Source organism: Rattus rattus, chromosome 5 (genome assembly GCF_011064425.1).
Source record: "Rattus rattus isolate New Zealand chromosome 5, Rrattus_CSIRO_v1, whole genome shotgun sequence".
Classification (NCBI taxonomy): domain Eukaryota; kingdom Metazoa; phylum Chordata; class Mammalia; order Rodentia; family Muridae; genus Rattus; species Rattus rattus.
This window is the reverse complement of record NC_046158.1, coordinates 91,286,757-91,310,503: the sequence shown is the minus strand read 5'-3', so window position 1 is coordinate 91,310,503 and position 23,747 is coordinate 91,286,757. Positions and strand designations below refer to the sequence as shown.

General features: G+C 40.8%; 1 protein-coding gene across 4 annotated transcripts in view; it reads left to right on the top strand.

The window, feature by feature from the left end:
• Positions 1-23,747, top strand: part of Ryr3 (ryanodine receptor 3) — a 528,612-nt gene that overhangs the window by 164,268 nt on the left and 340,597 nt on the right. For all 4 annotated transcript variants that reach the window (XR_004388016.1, XM_032903887.1, XM_032903885.1 and 1 more), the window contains exon 2: positions 776-895. Coding sequence is in view for 3 of the 4 variants with exons in the window: in XM_032903887.1 (XP_032759778.1) it covers positions 776-895 (120 nt within the window). In the remaining variant the exon portion in view is untranslated. The remainder of the gene's footprint in view (positions 1-775; positions 896-23,747) is intronic.

Here is a 23,747-nt window from a genome sequence, read left to right as displayed (position 1 = left end):
GTGTATATATTATTGTCAGTGGAGTTATGCCTCCCTCCCAGGACTGTGGGCAAGAAGAGTGCCATTAATACAAGATCTTTGAAATTTTAGGAGGGATGCTTTACAGAATTCTATGTAGGAGGAGGACCTCCTTCAGAATTCAGACATGTGCTTCTGCTTGTCTTCCAACTCCTCTTTCCCATTTGGACCTCCAGACTTCTTTTAGTCTTCTTTTCCAATGGATGTAAAATTCACTTTCTGTAGGTTTCCACATCTTTAATTTGACATCTTTGGCATGTGTGCTTTGTCTCTCCCCCCCCCCCATCCTTGCTACCTCTTCCACAACCTGACATGAACTTTCCTTCCACTCATCTTGCCGCACTCTGATGGCTTCTGTATCTTCTGTTTCCTTCAATCACATCCTACTGTGCTCTGCAGTTTTAAAAAGATTGCTTTGACTTATTTTTATATTCATTTCAATCTTGAAGTTATGTCTTCATGGAGATTATATGTGTCAGAAGTGAAGCACATTGTGTACCTGTATAGAATGTGTGTCCATTCCACGGTCAGGTTAAGTATCTTTAATCCAACCAACATGCTTAGTACCAGAAGTGTTTTGAATTTCAATTGCATTTTTTTTAAAAACATAGTATCATACTTTGGGGAATATATCCAAACTTAAACATGCTCTCTCTCTCTCTAATTGTATGTAAATATTACACAGGAATCGGATGATATGTCCTAGGTGAGTAGGAGGCTGCCCGCTCCCCTCACACTCTGTCTCTTTTCCTGACAGGAGGATGAGGTTGTACTCCAGTGCATCGCAAACATTCACAAGGAGCAGCGGAAGTTCTGCCTGGCAGCCGAGGGACTTGGGAATCGCCTGTGCTTCTTGGAACCTACCTCAGAAGCAAAGGTGAGATGAAGAGCCTGTCCCATACCTTCCCTTGCTGGCTTCCCATGTGATCATTTAGGACAAGCATTTCTTGGAGATGGTGACAAAAGAGAAATGTGAGATGATGTACTTATTTTCCCACAGGGAAGATCAGATTTAGAATATGTCTCTCATCCCAGCATCAGACCCCAGAGCTGAGGGAAAAAAGGGGGCATTATTTTGTCTGTCAGAGTTCTCTAGTGTACCAGAGATGCCTGGAGCTGCCAGCACTGACTGATGGGGAGATCTCTTGACATTCCCAGGATGCTGTCTTTGACATTGCTAATTCTTAGAAATCTGGGTCCCTGTTCTATAGTCTCACCTGTCATTTTATTGCTACAAGGACTCTTGGCTGTTTGAGCCTGTGTTTTACAGTTAGCACAGCATCGTTCTGATGGGACTGGGATTGTTATAACCGCCTACTGTGACTCAAGGGCACTGAGGGCCATTTACTCTGGTCGCTTGCCTGCAAGGAGACATGCCATGTCACGTCTTTGAGCTTTCTCCTCAACATATCCTGGCCGTGTCTGGATGTTCAGAAATTTTAAAGCACCTTGCAATCTTGACAAGTCTTGTATTAGTCAGAGTTCTCCAGAGATACAGAACAAGAAGCTCAGTAGATGCGTGAGGGGTTAAAGAGATTAGCTTAAACAGATCCTTCACAGCCCATGGAATTCTGAGGTCTGAGCCTGAAATCCACAGGTCATGTGTTCATCTGTACTCTAGCATCAGAGCCTCTCCTCTGGGAAGCCCAGGGGCAGTGAGTGGGGCATATGAAAGGCATGAGGGACAATGACCTTTACTTAAGGTCAACTGATTACAGATATTAATTCCAGCTATAAAATAACCACATCAAAACTTTGCTTAGACGGCTCAGGAAATAAAGGTTTACCATTATGTCTGATGACCCGAGTTCAATCCCAAGGCTGCCTATGATGGAAAGGACAGAGCAAAAAGAGGTAGGGGATTAATAGGCACATCTCTCAAAGTCCCCTTCTTCATTTCAGTGCTTTGCCCCTCCACATGTAAGTTACTGATTTCTAACAGACATTGGCCAGCCCCTATAGGACAGAGTCCTGGTAAGATAAAAGACGTAAGGGAAAATTTTGTCTTTCCTAAGTTCTTCAATTCTATTTTCCTGAGTCTTTTTTACATCTGCTCTTGCTCTTAGCAGACTTTTTTGTCTATTCCCTTTAGTTATAAATCATGGGAGGATCACCAGGATAGACGTCAAGATGTTAATCATCAATTGTTAGCTTGTCATGTGATCCCAGATGAGTCACTCAACTTTGCCTTCAGTTTTTTTCCTTCTGTCAAGTCAGATGCAGTGTGTGGTGGTACCAAGAGTACTGATGAGTGATGGAGCAATGAGATGGACCAGACCCATGCATTCTTTCCTCAGTGGAGCAAGTTGACAGTGATTCTGTAAACAGGATGGAATTGTCAATCCAAGACCTTGAGTACATTATCTGATCTTTCTTACTAGCTTAGTGGGAATTTCACCTTAATTTAACTTATAAGATGGTCTCATTATGGAATGGTTTAGTATTTGTGTATTACCTCATATGTTACATTGTATAATATAATAGCACAATAGTTGTTATTATTGTGAGTTAATATTTAGTAATGTAAGTGTCTTAATCTATGACATAAGAATAACTACAATTCAGTGGTACGTAGAAATTTAAAAACAGCAATATGTACTAAGCACACAGTGCTTAACTAATCGAACAGTAGCTGGAATTGAAAATAATACCAGGAACACCATTTGTATTAGTTTTATTTCTGTTGCTGTAGAGAAATAACATGACAGAAAGGAGCTTATGGGAGAAAGAATTTGTTTTGGCGTATTGCTTAAAAGGGGTAGGAGTCAGTCACCATGGGGATGCATGGCAGCAGGAGCGGGAGGCTGAGATGTCACATCTTCAACCACAAACACAAAGCAGAGAGCGAACTAGAGCCGAGATGTAGCCATAGACTCTCAAAAGCTCCTCGCCATGCACTTCCTCTGGCAAAGCTCTGCCTCCTAAACGTCCCTCCGCTACCTCAGGCAACAATCAGCCCTGGACCAAGGCTGCAGCATGAGCCTGTGGGGTACATTTTGCCTCACCCTGTGGGGTAATATTTCATCCCTTTGGAAACACAAAGTCTGATTTTGAATAACAAGAAAAATCAGCACCTGCACTTATAAAATCATGAACATTAAAATAAAAGCCTTAAACTAAAAATATATTTAATTATAAAAAAATCATAATTCTTCAGTTCTGTAAATGCCATGGTGTTTATAATAGTCAAATCCTAAGTCAAATAAAAGAGAAAGCCTGTATATTGTGATCTAAGAAGGCTTGTATTCGCCATATATAAAACTAAACCACATCTCCCATAAGTGCATTTGGAGATAAGGAAATACCCTTTCTAATTTCCACTTGGCTGTATTATTATTCTCATTTTGATTTCATTCTATATTTGAGGTGATGACTGAAAGGTCATTGAGGCACAGCTACCGTGCACACCTCTATGGTCACAATTCTCCTCACCTGGTCCCTGTCCATACGCTCTTGCATTCCAAGCTGTACTTACAACACATACTCAGACTTTATGTATTTGTATTTAATAGTTCAACCGCTAATCAAGTGCCAAATAATCCTCACAGGTGTTTTTCAAATCACATATGTGGTTTTGTTGGCTTACCTTCCAAGAATAAATATTCAGAATCAGAATTCACGGTATCTGGGGCATGAACAATGAGTAGGAATTGCTTTCCTATGAGGACACCTTACTTGTTACAGCGATATTCCTGCTGTTGTTGTGTGTCTTGTGTATGTGTAGGAGGAAACCGCTCAATGAGTTTTGTTACAGAGAAACAGGGTCAAGGTAGCATGGGTGTTCAGAATTTACTTGTCTCCATCATGGAGAGCATCTTAATAGATGGACCCACTTTCTGGTACTTTCTTCTCTCCTGAAATCAAATAGGACATATCTACCTCTCTGTCAGCCTGCCCCATTCTTCTCATTCAATAGACCCTCTCATTCCCTGCCATGAAGTTTTCAAGCGTTTACACTATTCTGTAGTCCTTGAAAGACAACATAAGTCATGCAGAGAGGTAAGAGGCTATGTTCCCCAGGGTGGCACCGAGCAAGAAGCATGGACATCAAACACAATTCTTATCTGCCACCCTCAAACCAATCAGTGCCCTTGAGGATTGCTAGCCCAGGATATTTTGAGCTAGTTGACACTCAGAGGGATAAAACTGAGATGGACTCTGAGGAAAAGGAAAGACTTCAAAAAAAGGAAAAATGAGTTAGGCTATTCAAAAGACAGTCTCAACACAAGAGTTCTGGAAAAAAACGAGAGAACTTGTGCAAGCAAGGAGTGGGGCGTGAGAAAATGAGGAACAAAAGTGTGAGAATGTCAACATGTGTTGTAGATATGAGACTCACCTAACATTCAGGAAGCTTCAGTGACTGATTCCTGCACATCGTGGCCATGATGATCTCCCAATCTGCTGGCATTATCTGATAGAAACATGACCGCTTAGTTGCTCTTTCAAATAAGCACGGGCCCAGGAATTAAAGTGGCCGTGCTGATAGGACTGACTCGAAACCACAGCCAGAAACCAGGAAGCAAAGAAGAAAGTATTTCTTTATTTTCCTTCTTTTTTATTTTAACATTTTTTATTGGATATTTCTTTACTTACATTTCAAATGTTATTCCCTTTCCCGGTTTCCTGTATATAAGCCCCCCTATCCCATCCCCCTCCTCTTCTTCTAAAAGGGTGTTCCCCTCCCCACCCACCCCCCCTTACCGTCCCCACCCCCGACATTCCCTTGCACTGGGGGGTCCAACCTTGGCAGGACCAATGGCTTCTCCTTCCATTGGTGTCCAACAAGGGTATTCACTGCTACATATGCAGTTGGAGCCATGGGTCAGTCCATGTATTGTCATTTGGTAGTGGTTTAGTCCCTGGTTGTTGGCATTGTTGTTCTTATGGGGTTGCAAGCCCCTTCAGCTCTTTCAGTCTTTTCTCTAATTCCTCCAATGGGGGTCCCATTCTCAGTTCAGTGGTTTGCTGCTAGCATTCGCCTCTGTATTTGACATGTTCTGGCTGTGTCTCTCAGGAGAGATCTATATCTGGTTCCTGTCAGCATGCACTTCTTAGCTTCATCCATCTTATCTAGTTTTGGTGGCTGTATATGTATGGGCCACATGTGGGGCAGACTCTGAATGGCCGTTCCTTCAGTCTCTGCTCTAAACTTTGCCTCCTATGGATATTTTTGTTCCCCTTTTAAGAAGGAGTGAAACATTCACATTTTGGTCATCCATCTTCTTGAGCTTCATGTGGTCTGAGAATTGCATCTTGGGTAATTCGAGCTTTTGGGTTAATATCCACTTATCAGTGTGTATATACCATGTGTGTTTTTCTGTGATTGGGTTACCTCACTCAGGATGATATTTTCTAGTTCCATCCATTTGCCTATGAATTTCATGAAGTCATTGTTTTTAATAGCTGAGTAGTAGTCCATTGTGTAGATTGTACCACATTTTCTGTATCCATTCCTCTGTTGAAGGGCATCTGGGTTCTTTCCAGCTTCTGGCTATTATAAATAAGGCTGCTATGAACATAGTGGAACACGTGTCTTTGTTGTATGTTGGAGCATCTTTTGGGTATATGCCCAGGAGAGGTATAGCTCTGTCCTCAGGTAGTGTAATGTCCAATTTTCTGAGAAACCTCCAGATTGATTTCCAGAGTGGTTGTACCAGTTTGCAAGTCTACCAACAATGGAGGAGTGTTCCTCTTTCTCCACATCCTCACCAGCATCAGCAGTCACCTGAGTTTTTTATTTTAGCCATTCTGACTGGTATGAGGTGGAGTCTCGGGGTTGTTTTGATTTGCATTTTCCTGATGACTAAGGATGTTGAACATTTGTTTAGGTGCTTCTCAGCCATTTGATATTCCTCAGCTGAGAATTCTTTGTTTAGCTCTGTACCCAATGTTTAGTAGGGTTATTTGGCTCTCTGGAATCTAACTTCTTGCATTCTTTGTGTATTTTGGATATTAGCCCTCTATTGGATTTAGGATTGGTAAAGATCTTTTCCCACTCTGTTGGTTGCCGTTTTGTTCTAACTTTATTTTCTTAATAGCAGCAACAGTTTTATTTATTATAATTTAAAGTAAAATATGTATCCTTGGGCACTAAGAATTTAATGATTTTTCTTCTAGTCTTTCATATCATATCTATTTGGTTCCTTAGAGCCTTTTATAGAATAATCTTTGATTCCCTTTAACATTCAATCTTCTTCTTTATTGGATATTTTTATTTACATTTCAAATGTTATTCCTTTTCCTGGTTTCCCATCTATAAATCCCATATCCCAAACCCCCTCTGTATTCTTGCATGACAGTGATGCCCCACCCAACCACCCACCCGTTTCCACCTCCCTGCCCTGATATTCCACTACACTGAGGGGTACAGTCTTGGCAGGACCAAGGGCTTCTCCTCCCTTTGGTGCCCAAAATGGTCAACCTCACCTACATATGCAGCTGGAACCATGTGTCTGTCCATGTGTACTCTTTTGGTGGTGGTTTAGTCTCTGAGAGCTCAGGTTGGTTGATATTGTTGTTCTTATAGGGTTGCAAGTCCCTTCAGCTCCTACAATCCTTTCTCTAACTCCTCCAAAAGGGACCCTGTTCTCGGTTCAATGGTTGACTGCTAGAATTGCCTCTATATTTGTCATGCTCTAGCAGAGCTTCTCAGGAGACAGCTATATCAGGCTCCTGTCAGCATGCACTTCTTGGCATCTGCAATATTGTCTCATTTTGGTGGCTGTATATATATGGACTGTATACCCATGTAGGGCAGGCTCTGAATGGCCATTCCTTCAGTCTCTGCTCCAAACTTTGTCTCCATATCTCATCCTATGAATATTTTGTTCCTCCTTTTAAGGACTGAAGCATCTGCACTTTGGTTGCACTTCTTCTTGAGCTTCATGTGGTCTGTGAATTGTATCTTGGTTAATTCAAGCTTTTGGGCTAATATCCATTTATCAGTGAGTGCATTCCGTGTGTGTGTGTGTGTGTGTGTGTGTGTGTGTGTGTGTGTGTGTGTTCATTTTGTTACTGGGTTACCTCACTCAGGATGATATTTTCTAGTTCCTTCCACTTGCCTATGAATTTCATGAAGTCAGTGTTTTTATAGCTGAGTAGTATTCCATTGTGAAAAATGTATCACATTTTCTGTATCCATTCTTCTGTTGAAGTACATCTAGGTTGTTACCAGCTTCTGGCTTCTATAAATAAGGCTGCTATGAACATAGTGGAGCATGTTCCCTTGTTATATGTTGGCTCATCTTTTGGGTGTATGCCCAGGAGTTGTATAGCTGGTTCCTCAGGTAGTACTATGTCCAATTTTCTGAGGAACCTCCAGACTGATTTCCAGAGTGGTTGTACCAGTCTGCAATCCCACTATCAATCTAAGGCTCTTTGGCTGCCTTTTCTCAGAAGGACATAGGAAGAGAATCATGGCTTGCACTGCTATAAGTGTCAGTCACTACTCTTTTATAGATATCCTTGCAGAGGTACAATTCAAGGGAGAGGATATGAATACTACCTCAGGATATGAATACTGAGGAGAGGATACTACCTCAGATGACTATTCAGGATGCAAGAGAAGAGGCTGATAGCAGATAGCAGATCCACATGAGAGCAGCAGTGGTTAAAGCTCCATGTATCGCAGGATCCAATATATCTTGTAACAACTCCTCCTGTTCAATGGACAGCCCTAGCTAGAAAGTCTCCACACTGGCATAGTTACAATGATAGGACCACCCAAAAGATCTTGATCATTTTCCCAGTCCCAATGCAGCCTGTCAATTAGGGATTGTTTCTATCAAAGCATTTTCCCTGGCAACATAATTAGCACACCAGTTTTATCAGATGACCACAGGAACATAACTGGAGAGTTACCTAAGGGTCAAATGTCTGTGAATGAGAAGAGACTTTATTGCCTTCCCACAGTGATTTGTTGATGACATTTAAACAAATACTCCGTGTCTTTTCAGATTTGTTCAGAATCTTAGTTCCTTTATTCTAATACCTTTCTAGACACTCAGATCCTGTGTGCCTTAATAAAATATCACTGAAGAGGGAAAAGAATGTGGGAACTTTTAGAATTGATTTTTATAGATTAGAAAACTGAAATAGGGCTGGAGAGATGGCTCAGTGGTTAAGAGCCCCGACTGCTTTTCCAGAGGTCCTGAGTTCAATTCCCAGCAACCACATGGTGGCTCACAACCATCTGTTATGGGATCAGATGCCCACTTCTGGTGTGTGTGAAGACAGCTACAGTGTACTTACTTACATATAATAAATAAATCTAAAAAAAAAAAAGGAAAACTGAAATAAATAACACTGGAACAATATAACTTGGACCTCCCAAAATTTATTAGCATGTCTCTTGATAGCTTGAGTTTTAAATGTATAAAAAAATCCACTTGTTTGGGGGATGGATATTCATTATTTGACTGACTACAATTAATATAAATAAAAAAGTATAATTAAAATCTTATTTTGAACAGATGATTTTGGTAAATCTTATTGGCATTGTTTTTACTTCTTGTTTAGGAACACTAGACTAGAAAAGACTGAAATGGGATGGAACAAAACAAAAGAATGCAATCATTTCTGAAAGCTGGATAGGCACTCAAGACCCATAGTCAAAAACCAATTTGTTAGGCAAAGATCTTTCTGGAGATGATGCAAACTGAGATACAGTTCTCAATCAAGAGTAGCGTTGTTTTCTACCATTTTCATAGCAATTAGCTCTGAAAGATATTTTCTATTTACTTCTAAGAAATAAAGAATGAAAGTCTGCAAACAGAGGTACAGCCTGAAGCTGTATACTATCTCTGAATTACCAATGATTTTGCTATATTCTCAGTGGCCCTCGGAGCTTATGAAATGCTAGATGAGTGAGATTTTTTAATAAAACTCCTTTGTCATATAATCTTAAGGGCCTCATAAGTTGAGATTTTGGTTTTCTGTAACATTAATCAGGTTTCCTATGGTATATCCCACTTATTGAAATGATGTTAACTGTGTAACCTACAACTCTACAAAGCAAACATTGTCCCAACAAGAAAAGGGAGGACATGAATTTACATGGAGTTAAGTAGCCTCCTAAATATTACTTATCCTAAATTTAAATCAATGTCATGTTGCTATGGTATTAAAAAATATAAAGTATATTTAGATCTAAGTTACCTAAGGATGAAGAATCTATGTTCTTCTTTATAGATAGACATCAAGAATGCCTGGGCATACCTCCATACAACCTTTCTACATCTGGCCTATGAATTTCTGGCATTCCAAAGTCGGAAACATGTATGTTTCCTCAGTGAATGGGACCTGTTAAAACACAAGGGCTGTGATCAAGCATATGAAACAATCTTAGAAATGTTTATACATAATTTTTCAGTGCAAATGAAACAATGGTGTATTTTTTCAAAATAAGCTTGCAAAGCAAAAATAAAGAGAATCGTTAGGTCTGTTTGTACTGTGACAGACATGGTGATATGTATATGTGTACATAGGAGAGAGGGAGCACCAAACATCTAGAGTTTTCTAGTCTTCCTGTCCTATCTTATGCTTTCTACTAGTCTACAAGCACACAAACCAAGGATTTTAAAAGTGCCTTGGTAAATGACCATAATATTAGAGCCAGGTGATTTGGGCTTGAAATTCTATCTCACTGCTTGATAACTGTTTGTCTGGGGACAAATGACTACTTCTTTCTATCTCTGCCTCTTATATTTTAAAACTGTGTCTCACAGGAAATAAGGAAACTTTTCAATCTGCTGGTACAAAGGTAAACTACTATAGGAATCAGTGTACAGGTTCCTACAGTAACTAAAAGTAGAGCTGTCGTAGGACTCAAGTATACCATCCCAAGTATGCACAGGACTCTTACTTCTCACTATAGAGATACTTAGACTTCCACATTTACTGCTGTACTCTTTGTGATCACAAAGATATGGAACTAGTTCAGATGCCTATGAGCAAATTGGAGGATAGAGGTGAATAAACGAAAATTTGGTACATATGCACAATGTAATTTTATTCCTCCAGGAGGAAAATGGAAATCGTGACATTTATAGGGAAATAGAGATTATGTTAAATGCCTTAGAAAGACAAATATCATATTTTCTTTCATATACAGACTGTGCATATAGGTATAGATATGCATTAATACATATATGTTTATTAAAATGTAAAAGAGAGCAAGAGAATGCAGGAAAAGATCTTGAAGAGAGTGTAATGGAATACATGTGACATGAAAGCAAAAGATATTATTTTGTGAGAAGGAAAGGGAACATCAAAAAAATAATGTAAGGAAACAGTGGGAGGTGGGGTGAATCAGAACCAAATGTAATGATGTATGTGTATCAAAAATGCCATAATAGAGCCATTACTCTGTATGTTAACCTAAAAAATGGAAAAGGATATACCCATTCACCTGCTAGAACTATTAAGGAGGCATGTGAGTTTGTAATTAGGAAGAGATTTGCACCAGTGCCTTGTATACGCTAAGTGCTATAAGCCTTTATTATCCATATCAGAGGAGCAGACACACATCAGAGGCTTAGGAAATGATAACGTAACTCCCTGTAATGAGTTAAATTAATTAGAACTATCTTACAAAAGCATGAATTTGAAGATTGGGGCACTTGCATTGGGACATTTCAAGGAGAAAAGTAAGGATAGCCAGGAAAAGAAAGTCAGATGTAAAAGTGTCTTAGGTACTTTTCTCTTGCTGTGAGGAAAAACCATGGCCAAGGCACTTTATAAAAAAAGCATTAATGGGGAACTTGCTTACAGTTCCAGAGGCTGTGTCCATAGCCATCATGGTGGGGAGCAAGCAGGCAGGCATGGTACTAGGGCAGTAGCTAAGAGCTTACATCCACACAACTAGGAGGCAGAGAACGAGTGGGCAGAGACTGGTCCTGGTGTGGGCTTTTAAAACCTCAAATCCTATTCCTAGTGATACACTTCCTCCTACAAGGCCACACCTTCTACTTCTTCCCAAACCAATTCTACCAACTAGAGACCAAACATACAAATATATAACCTTTGGAGGCCATTTTATTTCAAACCACCACAGAAGGGTTAGGCAATGAGTAGACATTTTTAAGATGCCTGGGAAATGGGTTTTAATCGATACTGTTTTCTAATCCCAATGTAGTCAGAAAACTGTTTAGTCTTTACTTTTATTTGGACTCATTTTCTAGCCCTGTGTATGGTCTGTATTGATAAACATCCCATGTGTGCTTACACAACTGCATTCTGAAGCTGTTGGAAAGAGTGTTTTATGAATACCAAGGTGGTTCACCCTAGTGTCCAAATAATGGCATATTAATACTGAATTTTGATCTTTGAGCTTCTTGTTCTGCAAATTGCTGCAAAGCACTGTGGAAACCTCACTTACTGATTTCTCCCTTCAGTCTGCCTCATTTCACAGCCTTTAAAGTTCTATTATTAGGCACAAATACACTTGGGCATTTCTTACCAAATAATTCTATTTATCCTTGGTCTTGCAGTACTTTGATTGATATCAAATAGTTAGAAGCATTTTTTACTCTACCTATTAGCATTGTTCATTTTCCATTGCTTTGTTTCCAACATGCTTTTGTCTTTGTGACTGCACTTAAAATGTATTATTTATGAAAAAACAAACAGTCCTGCTCTCCGTTTAAGACCTCTACTGTTTATTAGAATACTCAGTCTCTTTATATTTATTGAAATATCACAGTTTCAGCCTCTCCTGTGCCTGAGTGTTAGGATTACAGATGTGCAATACCATGCACTTAATACATATACAACTTTATGTGCAAATCTCGAGTTGTTTAAGAACAAGAATACAAATCCTTAATGAGTCACAGTCTCCCTTCTCTCGATCCTGCACTGCCTTTTAAAGTCCTTTGTGCTGTTGCTAGGTACGTTATTTTCACACGATATAAGATGTCATACCCTACGTTCTTAGTGTAGTCAGTTGTCTTTTAAAGGAAGAATAAAAGAGGAGAAGAGGCTTTATATCACCATAATTACATTTTTGGTGCTTTTCATATTTTTCTCTAGGTGCAGATTTCTATTTGGCAACATTTCCCTTCAGTTTGAAGGAATCCTTCTGTATTTCTTCTGCTGCAGCTGTGCTGGGAACAAAGCCTCCCACATTGTGTTCCACTGAAAGCTCTTCATTTCGTCCTTACTGTTAAGGGCTATTTTCTTGGGATAGAAAGCCCTGGCTTCACTTTATTTCCTTTCAGCGCTTTAAAGATGTTTGTCCACGGTCATCTGTATTCTGCTCTTCCTGATGAGAAGTTGATGAGAAGTCTTCACTTTTAATACCATTCTTCTTAATAAGGCTTGTTCTACACAAGGTTTCACTGTCTTTCTTTATCTTTGAGCTTTTGCAATTTGAAAGATGTGCTTGAGGAATGGTTTCACTAGTTTATCCTGCTTGAGTTTTTTTGAGTGTCAAACTCTCTCGGTTACTTTATTTTGTCAACTTTGTAATGGGGGTGGGGGCATTATGATGGAAGATTTCAGCTTACTCTCTCTTTCTAAAACGAGTGACTTACCAGTGAGTTCTATATTGCTCCACAATTATCGTCTAACTCTTAATTCTTTATCTGTTTTAACTCATCTTTTAGTTTTGCTTCCTATTTATTTAACTTTTCTTTTAGTTTACTTCCTATTGACTTATTTTATGTTTTGTCTTGTGTTTCTCGGTTGTCTTACTATAAATGTTAGCCCCCTTTAAGAAAATTTTATTTTAGATAATTTTAGTTTTGAATTGAAGCTTTTGGGATTTATGTTTGTGTGTGGGCGTTTTTCCTGCATGTATATTGGCGTGTCACATGTGTGATGTGCTGGTGGAGGACAGAAGAAGGCATCCGATCCCTGGAACTGGAGTTACCGATGGTTGTGAGTCACTATAGGAATCAAACTCATGTCATCTGGAAGAGACACGATGCTCTTGCCTGCTGATCCCTTGACCCCTTGTTTGTAAATGTTACTTTAAAATTCTGCATGCGCTCCCGAGGTTCTCTGTTCACTGACCATTCCATTTTATTCCCTACAAGTTTGCGTTTATAATAATTATTTAAAAGCCCTTGAGTATTAGAGTTTTAATAACTGTTTCTGGTCGTTGCTTGATTGTTCTCATCTTTCATTATGTTTTTCTTTTTTAAAAACCAGGGTTTCCCTGTGTAGCACAGGCTGGCCTCAACATCTACTGTGTAGCACAGGATAGCCTCACTTTTTACTATTCCAGTCTCCGACTTCCTGATGCTTTTGTTTCTTTTAGTGTCGTTTCTTTCTTTCTTTCTTTTTTTTAATTGCTATATTCTGGACATGGTACTTTTGTACTTCCTTTATCTTCCCCTGGGAGGTTGTATCTTGTTTTAGAAGGCAGTTAAATTGTGGATGGGCCTCCTATTTGTTCTTATACTGCCCTGATGTGTTTTAGCTTTTCTTTCCTCTTCAGAGTTGCATCTTATGTGGGAAATGTAATTTTTTCTGGGCTTCAATAAAAAGTCTGTGTTTTCTAAACTCCTCTAAAGAGCAAACCTTGAACATCAAATTTCGACAGCCTAGAGCCGGGTAACTGCGTGAGCCTCTGCTCATACTTGGCATTCCAACGGTTGTTTTTCTTTGTATACCTTACAGTATAATCCTGTACCAATATCCAAGCCCTTGACAGTAGCCTGTGGTGGTTCTCTTTTCTGGAATTCCTCTATTCACTGTTCAGATATTCTGATAACATCATACTCAAGCCTTTGGCCCCATAGCACCTCTTATATATACAGCCTGTGAACAGATCTATACCTTTATGAGGAAGCGTAAGTCCACATGAATACTACTTGGCTGCCTTTCCATCTTTAAAGAGCTGTAGGTTGCCCCCACCACCTTGGAAGAGTTTATTTTGAATATTCATCCAGAGTATACTACTTTTACTGGCATCATATTCCTCCACCATTAGCTGAGACCCTGAGAATATGAAAATCCTGCTGTAAAGAAGAAATTTCCACAAGTGTGCTTCTAGGCCTTGAGTTAAGAGACTCTATGAAGAGGACTAGGGTGTCAAGCGAAGTTGGAGATGGTAGATGACGCTATTAGTGCTGAGATTAAATTGAGTGTAGCTTCATCGTATACAAGAGGAAACAGAAGAGGGGAGGGCTCAGACAAAGAAGGAACAGGAACTGAAGGTCGCTGTGAGTTAAGACTTGTTGTGGAGGAAGACAAACTTGTGGAAATGAATTGAACAGAAGGACACTAAGCAGGATTCAGGTTTCCCCATGGGACAGTTAATGATTGTGAAGGGATCAAGAGGATAAAATCAAGTACGAATCCACACTGACAGGGTCCGTCTTCTTGTAGATGTCGTGCATGTCATGTAGTGAGGTATGAAATACTTCAAAGAAGTGAGGTGGGACAAAGGCAGTGTTGATAGAGCAGTCACTGGGTAGGTAGGAAACCAAGAGAAAGTTGTAACAGGTGTGGGTGGATGGACTGAGAACTCTCCCTCATAGGCTCTTGTATTTGAATATTTGATTCCCAGTCAGTGGTTCTGTGTAGGGAGTTTATGGAACCTTTAGGGGCTGAAACCTTCCTGGAATAAGTATGTCACAGAAGGCAGATTTTAAAGGCTTCCCTTCCCTTTCCTTTCCCTCCCCTTCCTTCCCCTATCTTTCTCCTCTCTTCTCCTCTTCTCTTCTCCACCCTCCCTTTTGCTCCCCTTTCTCTCTCCCTCTCTCCTGCTTCTGGTGTGTGAATGAAAGGTGATCGGCCAGCTTCTTGCCAAATGGAATGATAAGGAAGCATGCTGACCTGGAGTGGAGGAGAGGGAGCAGGAGGTTGGGTATGAGACTGGGGAGTGAGAACACTAAACGAAGGCAACTAAAGAAATAGCAAAGGATATCAGTGGTGACAGTTGTCTAAAGACTAGGGCCACCATCGTCACAGCTTAGTGGTGCCAGATTGGGCAATGCTGGACCCAGTTCTGGCACACAGGAGATGGGAACTCGGCCATCATTCTGTTAAATACAGACATTCCCTTTCCTCAGCTGCCAACACGCCTGCCCCAAACCTTACTGTCCAAGTCAGGGATGAGCAGAATGGCTGAGCATGTGTATTAGCACATGTCAGTGGCCTGACTCCATGATGGGAGAGCACAGGGCATCTCTGTACTGGCCAGAACTCTCTGTTGGATTCTGCTCAAATTAGCCTGGAGACTATTACTGTTATGAACCACGACAAAAAGAGCAGGCTTATTTGTCGTCCCCCCACCCCGTGGACTCATCACCCGAATGATTGGGACAGGATCCCGACTTCAGATCCTGAAAGCGCAGGTCCACACTCCATTTTTTTGTTTTCTGTTGAACACCTACGCTGCCTTCTCTGGTTAGTTTTTCTATATCTTTTACATTCACTTTCCAGTGTTCTGATCTGCTATTTCTAGCAGATAAGAAACGGAGAGAGAAACAGATATCAAAAGTAATAGCATGGGTGTCAGCGCAGTGCACGTTGGGTATATTAATGCACTTGTCATTTGCTGGATCCATAGATAAAGAGGAAAGGAGAAGAGCGCACCCTTTTAACTCCGGGATCTCTTCTCATCTGTCTTGTCCTCCTCCTCGCCTGAGTTATTAATGCTGTCATGATAACTTACCTGCTGGAGGCAACGCCGGCCCCTTTATATTTAAAAGTAATCTGTCCCTTAGTGAAGGGAATCTCCACAAAGAATTTATTCAGCGTGTAAAGTAGCACCACGGCTCTGCTGTTCATTCGTCACCTGCTTGTTCCCAGCAGGCAAATGGCCTCAGGTGAATTATGAGTAGGAATTATTCACACCCAGGCCCCTTTGCGCTCAGTTCGTTGCTCTTTCAGACCTAATCGCTGCTATTTTTGTCCCAATTAGCAGTATTATTTTCTTTCTCCACCAACACGGGAACTTACTAATTAGTTCACAAAGATGGACCTCTTTTCTGCGATTAGGAAAAAAAATGTCCTTTTTCAAGTTGCTTCTTTTACAGGGAAAAATGAGGTGTTGCATTTGTTTAAGAGCTTTAAAAAAAAAAATCAAAGCGTTGTTCCATCCACACCTGGAGATAAAACCGAAATCATGCTCCTGACCTTTGAAGCTAAGTGCTGACTCATAAATTTATAAAACACACTCTATTTGCAGAAAAAATACTAGATGTTGATTCAAAAAAGAACCTGACTCTTACTCTCTCCAACTTGTAAAATGTTATGCAAAGTAGCCTCTCTGACCAGAGTAACTGTATGTCACAATGAGGATTTTTCTAGAAGGAAATATTTTAAAATGCTTTCAGATGTTAAGGCTTCTGAGCATTAAGATCAGCCTTATTTCCCCCTTTCGCGATGTGCCCATTCACTCGCAGAAGGTTCATTCTTAAATAATGGTCCAAACAAACTGTGTGAACTGAAGCATTTTTTCAATCATTTTCACATAATACCTTGTTTATTCTCAACTTCCCAGCATTTGGAAAACAGGTTGTTTGAAAGAATTCAATTGCACTCTGGGAAAATCATGGATCTTTTCTCATCTGAATTGGATCTGGGGCAGCCATAGAGAATTCCTAGCTTGGACCTCCCAGGGTTTGCTGCTTTCCTCATGAAGATATTTTACATCACCTTTCCCATTTCACATAAACTCCACTAAGCTTTGTCCAAAGCCTAAAGAGCAAGACACAGAAGGTACGCAGAGCTATTGCAAGCAACTCTCAGCCATTTTTTCCAGGTAAAAAGCATGGTTAGCAAAATTTACAAACCCTTGACCTAATGGTTCCTTTCTTAACAGAAGACTTTCATCAGGATTTTTGCCTTGAGACCTTCTTTGACATTTGACTATATATATATCCCAAGGCATTTCTCTTCAAAAGAGGATGATATTTTATCTCTTTGGAGGTGGATTAGCTCTACTTTTGCCTGAGTACAGTGGGTGGAATAAGTAATTACTGCCCCACCCTCTCAGGCCCTGGAGCATCACCTTCAGGCTTGATGTTTGAGTTATTGCAGTAATAATCCATGGCACCTCTGTTCAAATACCCTCATCTCTTTTACTTTAAGATGCGTATAGTACCTAAAATGCATGCAGGAAAGCTTACTACCACCATAAAACCTTAGTGCGCGCGCGCGCGCGAGTGTGTGTGTGTGTGTGTGTGTGTGTGTGTGTGTGTGTGTGTGTGTGTCCAAAAAGATTAAGTCTTTTAAAAAAATTTTTTTTTGAGTTCATGAGAAAATTTTCACTACCTTCTCTGGCCACTTTTCAAACTGAGGAATGGACACCGAGACCTTACAGTCCCTTAGGTAGGAGTTTAGAACATCTTGTCTCAGGGCTGCTTGGGCAGTAAAGCACTTACCGCATAAGCATGAGGACCTGAATTCAGATCACAAGAACACACATGAAACAGCTAAGTGGCTGTTTGCCTTTAATCACAGGGCTGAGGAGATGGAGACAGAAGGATTCCCAGAGCCTAATGTAATCAGCGAGCTCTGGGCTCATTTACAGCTAGCTTTAGAAATAAATTGAAGAGTTATTAAGACACCCAAACATCGATTTATGGCCTTTATATGTATACTCACATGTGTGAGCACACACACATACACTCACACACAGACATTCACCAACAGAACAAATGAAAGCCAATTTGAAAGGATAATTTGTGTTTAAAGACGCTAAACTGTGGCAAGAAAGTGGATCTTGAACAAAACTCTCGGTCAGAAGTTGCTGTTACTCAAACTTGGGTCTGCATTCCCATACCAGCCCCAGGCTTAGGACTGGAAATCTGATTTCATTGTAGTTTGAACATAAGGTGTAGGTAGTCCTCAGACCATACTCTGAGAAATTGAGGTGAGGCTACATTTTCAGTCATTGACTTCCATGTACCTATCTCCCATTCGTTCTTCTACTGTCGATGACAAAGTAGCAAGCTAGCTTAGGTGTGCTGATCCAGTTAAAAAATGAAGCAAACCACTGACCTGGACTTACTAGCATCACTTTCAAGCCTACAGCCTGCCATGAAAAGCAATTGTGGTAAACAAATTTCTGTTCCCAAAATGTACAAGTTTAATAGGAAATGAGACATGCCTTTCATTTTCCGCCTTGTTCCCGAAAAATAATGCAGACGGTCCCACTGAGAGCAGCTCACTAATTTGAAACATTTATCTTCATAAGATCTGACAGGCTGTCCTGAGGTCATCGTGAGCAAGGACTTTCCTTTTTGAGAAGTGGAATAGTCCCCTCTTGCTGTTGATACGTCTGTTCTCTCTTCTGCCGTTGCCAAATTAATCATTTCATGTTGGGTACTTTGATATCCAAGGCGGGGAGGCCATAATCAGGCAGGTGACACCCTTTTTCTACCCTCACTGTTAAGAGGAAACTGGGTTTTCAAGTTAGACACTTAACAGAGAGGGGAAAGAAACTGAAGGTTAAGGCTCAGCAGGGCACACTTGGGTGGTGAGGCTGAAGCAGCATTCGACATGATTTCTCCATCTAAATTCTGAGTTGGATTCAAAGAAGAGGATGAGTATCCTATAGTTTTCCTTGTGTCTACCACTGTTGGCTCTTGCCCTGGGTGACAGGTTATCAGTGGCCACCTAACACACCTTAATAGACCCAGTCAAACTTCACAGTTCACTTGCACTTCTGGTTTGTTTATCCTCCATTCTTAGAATGTTCCTGGTAAGAGTGACGAAACTGAAGACAGTAGAGTCCAAAGAGGTCATAGGTCTCTACAGCATTACCATTCGAGTCAAGTAGCACTTATTACTAAGTGAATACTTCAATGTATGTATGTGTTTGTGTGTTACATGTTTAGGATTTACATATGTGTGTATGCATATACTCATCTATGAAAATGTATATTATATATACACACTCTTGAAGTATTTATGTGTGTGTGTGTGTGTGTGTGTGTGTGTGTATTCTGATCCAGCCCCCACTATCACGTTCCAAGTCCTCTCTGATCCCTCAAACATATCCCTTTACCAATTTCATATCATTTCTTTTAAACCCACTGAATCTAATTAGTATTGTCTGTTTGTACGTGGATGTGATGCCATCCCCAGGTCTGAACAACTTACAAGAAGCCACAATCCTTAAGAAAAATTACTCCCCCAACCCAGTATTCATCCTCTGTCAGTAGTTCCCCAGCTATGGGCAGTACCTCATGTTCCATCCCCAATCCATGCAAAAACTGGGGCTGGCTTGATGTACAGGTCTATGCAGGTAACCACCACTGCAATGGCCCTGCCAACACCAGAAGACACATGTTCACAGCTATCCTGGCTCTTACCAACTTTCTGCCACCTTTTTCATGACACCCCCTGAGCCCTGCCAGGGGAGGTGTGAAGGAATATAGATATCATTTACATGACTCCACAGGCACTGATTTTCTGCATTTGGATCACTTACAAGTCCAACTGATGCCCATCACAAAGTGAAGCTGGTCTGATGAGGCCATCAACCTTTAGAAATCAGTGTGATGCTTGGTTCATCAGCAAACAAGTAGAAGGACCTTTCCTGTTCACCTTAGGACTTTCTCAGCCATGGGTCCCTAGCCAGGTTTACAGTACCAGGCAGGAGTTTTCTCCTGTGGAGAAGGCCTTAAATCCTATGTTTAAATGTGATTGGTTACTCTGATAATATTCATGTCATTGTCGTACCAATGGGCACATCCTGCCAACCTGATCATGTAACTTGCAGCTCTCACAACGGGGTAACACTACTGACAACTTTAGTTCTAGTTAATGAACAAAGCCAGTGTCAAATGCAATAGCTTGTATCATTTGACGAGTCTCTGGTAATCCCCAACAAACATCTCAGTGGGAGGGATCTCCCAGCCAGCACTGGTGTTTTTGTATAGTAACCTGAGGCTTCTGGGAGGAGCATTCTTTCTCCACGTACAACACGTCCATTCATTTTTTATTCTATTTTAGTGCACTTATAAATAAGTAGACCTCTAAATTATTTTTTCAGCTTTCTTTGTGCTAGTTGTTCCTCTCCCACCCATCTCTCTCCGTCCATAGCACCCCCTCCTCACTTCCTGTGGCCACTGTCTAGTAGTGCTAACTGTGCACTGTGGCTGTGTTTTAAATATCTGTGGTGAACGTTGCATGCCCCTCGTAAATGTGAATCTGTAAAAATGATGGTTTTCTGAGATATTAGTAGATAGTTGAAGGGAATAAAACTGAATTATCTGTGGAGAGATAACAGGACTTGTTCTATCTTGGAGAAAATATTTACAAAACTTATTTTTACAAAGACTTTAGAACACTGTGAATTTTTTGAATATCTGCCCATTTTTCTTGCCAACTTTTCAAAGGCCAGAACTCAGTTTGTAGTCATATGCTTATTTCCCTAAAAACAAAAATACCGTGTGGGGGTGGGAGTATGTCTACCTTGGAATTTGGGTTCAGTTTTAGAATCGGAAGAAGGGATTAGGGATGGGGTAGAGGTGAGACTCCAAATATTTAGAAGCCAAGGTGTCGTTCTAGCACTTACCTCAAGTGTGGTTACCTCAGGCTTTATGTTCACATCTGTCCTGTGTCTGTGAGTCTCATGGAGCTAATATAGCAGTCAAGGCCAGGCAAGGCATGGAGACGCTCCCAGAGCAACAAGTAGTCCTTATGAGCCATGCAGCTATGAACACAGGGCGGTGCCTGTCTTCTGCGAGCCTTCTGCTCTGGTGCCGCTTTCTCAGCTCTCCTGGGAACCTCATGTTACTCTCTAGTTTCTTTCTGTTATGCACCTAGAAGGCCAAGCAATATACATTTTCCCATCCTGCTGCTTCCGGGTTCCACTTCATGACAGTAGCGAACAAAACCTCAGTGTGGTTTCCGTAGTCTGTAGAAACAACTTCATTATTACCCAAAAGGAAGAGAGCTGTGATGGCTGTTGTCACATCAATTTGACATGAGCTATAGTCACCCGAGGGGAGGGAACCTCAGTTGAGAGATCGCCTCTGAGAGAAAGAGAAGCCTATAAGGTTAAGGAGGGTCCAGCCCACTGTGGGCAGTGCCATCCTTGGGTTGGTGGTCCTCAACGCTGTAAGAGGCAAGCTGAGCAACCATGGATAGAATCCGTAAGCACCATTCATCGGTGACTTTGGTGCAGAAAGACCTGGCTCCATGTTTCTACCCTATTTGAGTCTGTGCCCTGGCTTCCTTCAGTGGACTGTGATTGGGGAAATGTAAGCCATCCCTTCCCAAGTTACTTCTGGTCATAGTGTTTCACCACAGCAAGAGCAATCATAACCAAGACACAGGTTAAGTGAATATATGGGAAGGGGAATGGTGTTCCATGTGCCTCCTATTAACACTAAAGGAAGTTTAAGACTAAAACATGAACATTATCTTGAAACTAGACCTTGTTTCTCCTCTTTTCACTTAGCATCGCTCTATCAATATTCCCATGTTTGCTAGCTTTTGTTATACCAATCCTACTACCCTATGCTCCACCTTCCTTCTGATGGGTGCTCAGACCCTTTAACTGATCCATAAACCTGCCTCTTATTGGAAAATCCACCTTTCTTCCGTTCTAAATTCTGCTACGTTTTGGATGTGTATGCTCTTCAGAAACCCACCTTCAGAATATCTTATCACGCCAGGTGACAGCTAGAACGTCAGGGTTGCCAGGTACCCTTTAGACACCTATAGGACCTGTTGTAGGATCTGAATTATCCACAGGTACAAGTTTCAGTTCTGCATATTCTATATTTGTTTTATGTACTTTCATATATGTTGGAGCCGTGGGAGAAGTCAGTGCTTCAGGGGTCTCTTCACATCAGTTGTGGGAATTGCCGCTGCTCATCACTAAAGCTTGCCTTCCTTGATGCCACAAGTTTTCGAGTTGCCATCTATTGGCAGCTTCGTTGTTTAACATGCCAGCCATGTACTGCCAGGCAGGAGGAAAAAGTTGGCTCAATAGAGAACCAAATCAACCATGCAACCTGTCACTTAAGCTTTTCCCAGAAGACGTTTTATAAACCAGCTGCCCAGCATGTTTTTCCTCCCATTCCTTGGCTCTCTCTCCCCTCGTTCTTATTTTTTAAGAGCATGAGATTTGCAGCATTGATTTCCACAGGCCCTTGATAACACGGTCCCTGACCGCCAGAAACAATAGATGTTTGGCCGAATGCTGGTTTCCAGGGTACCCCGGAGTTCCTTCTAGCTGCGACCTTGTCAGAGAGGATCCTTCTCTATACGGTTAGTTATTTGAAATAAGCTTTTATGCGTGGATGAGTGAAGTGGCTTTAAAAGGGCTCTAGATCAAGAGTCAGCATCTCGGGACAGCTTTTGCTTACTTAGTTCTGTTGTTCTGCAGAATCTCTTGAATATGAGTCAGAGACCAACCTCACAGTCCCATGGCTCACTCCAGTGTCTCCTGGAGAAAGGTCCTAGAAGTGTGAAGTGTGATGAATCTCCTTCCCCAGGAGATTCTTGAACAACCATGTCTCTGCGGCAGTATTTCCAGAGCAAACTAATATTTACATTGGCTTTTGTTTAAAAATCCCTGGGCATTTCCAAGAGAAATTGGTGTCATAAAGATCACCATCACTTGTGTTTGGAAATATTCTCTCTGGACTTCACTGGCTCTGTCCACAGCTAAGGTGTCTGAGCATAGGTAGAGAGACACAGCCGTGAGTGGCTTTCCCTCTGTTACCGTGTTAGATTGGTTTTTCCCTGTGAGACTCTTGTGGGGATTTACTTTCCCTGAATTTTTGGTTTCTTCCCAGTGACAGTGGCATCTCTCTTAAATGTTTCAGCAAGGGGCCTTTCAAAGTACATGTTTACTGAAGCTTGCTGTCACAAGATCTTTAATATTATCTTATTAATGAGTAACACACCCCAGCATTTAATAGTGTTATTTTCCTTTTGCACATGATCCAGCCCTTTCCGTCTGGATATTCTCTCTTGGGTTAGCATGAACTTGGGCCAGGGCAACACCTGCAGGCTGTACTCTGTCCGCGGTCACTTTGATTTCCCAGGCTCACTTGATGCTGTGGATCTCAGGACAGCTCAGTCACTGGAGAGTGACTAAGACCCTAAAGCTTTTACTAACAGCATTGCATCTCAGTGGTGAGCTACCCAGCCATCAGAAAGATTTCTTTACCTCATTTTGATTTCTCCCTGATTATCTCTACTAAGGTATTCTTCAAGCTGCGATTTTAAATTGTGTGTACCTTTAGATTTGACAGAAATGGCCAGGTAAAAATTTAGAGTTCAAGTTTTTTGAGTAGTATATACACATACATGTATGTATATGTATATATATATATGTGTATGTGTGCATACATATTTAAAAAACACTATCTTTTACCATAACTAAATAAATATAATAACTTAAGTTTTGTACATTTTAATTTATTTCAAGATTATAGCCCTTAACAGAAAGAAGCAAACTCTGTTCTCTCAGATTTTTAAAATCAGGATGTAACAGTCTTAGCATTTACAGTGTTCTATGTTCGGAACTTGGCCCATCATTGGCAGAGTTTAATTGCCTCTTTGAATAAATAGAAAGCTCACCTAGATAACTGGTCTTCGATTTTATAATGCTACAAAGACAAATATAATATTACCTGCCAGAGGTTTTCAGTCTGCACTTTTATATTCTCAGATAATAGTAATGATAATGATGATAATAATAATAACCAGTATGAAATTCCAACTTTTATTTTAAAGCATGAGATTTGGGAGACAGGTGGCCCAGTGAGATTAGAATTCTGCAAAGTTCATTTTCTTCTCTAGGATGC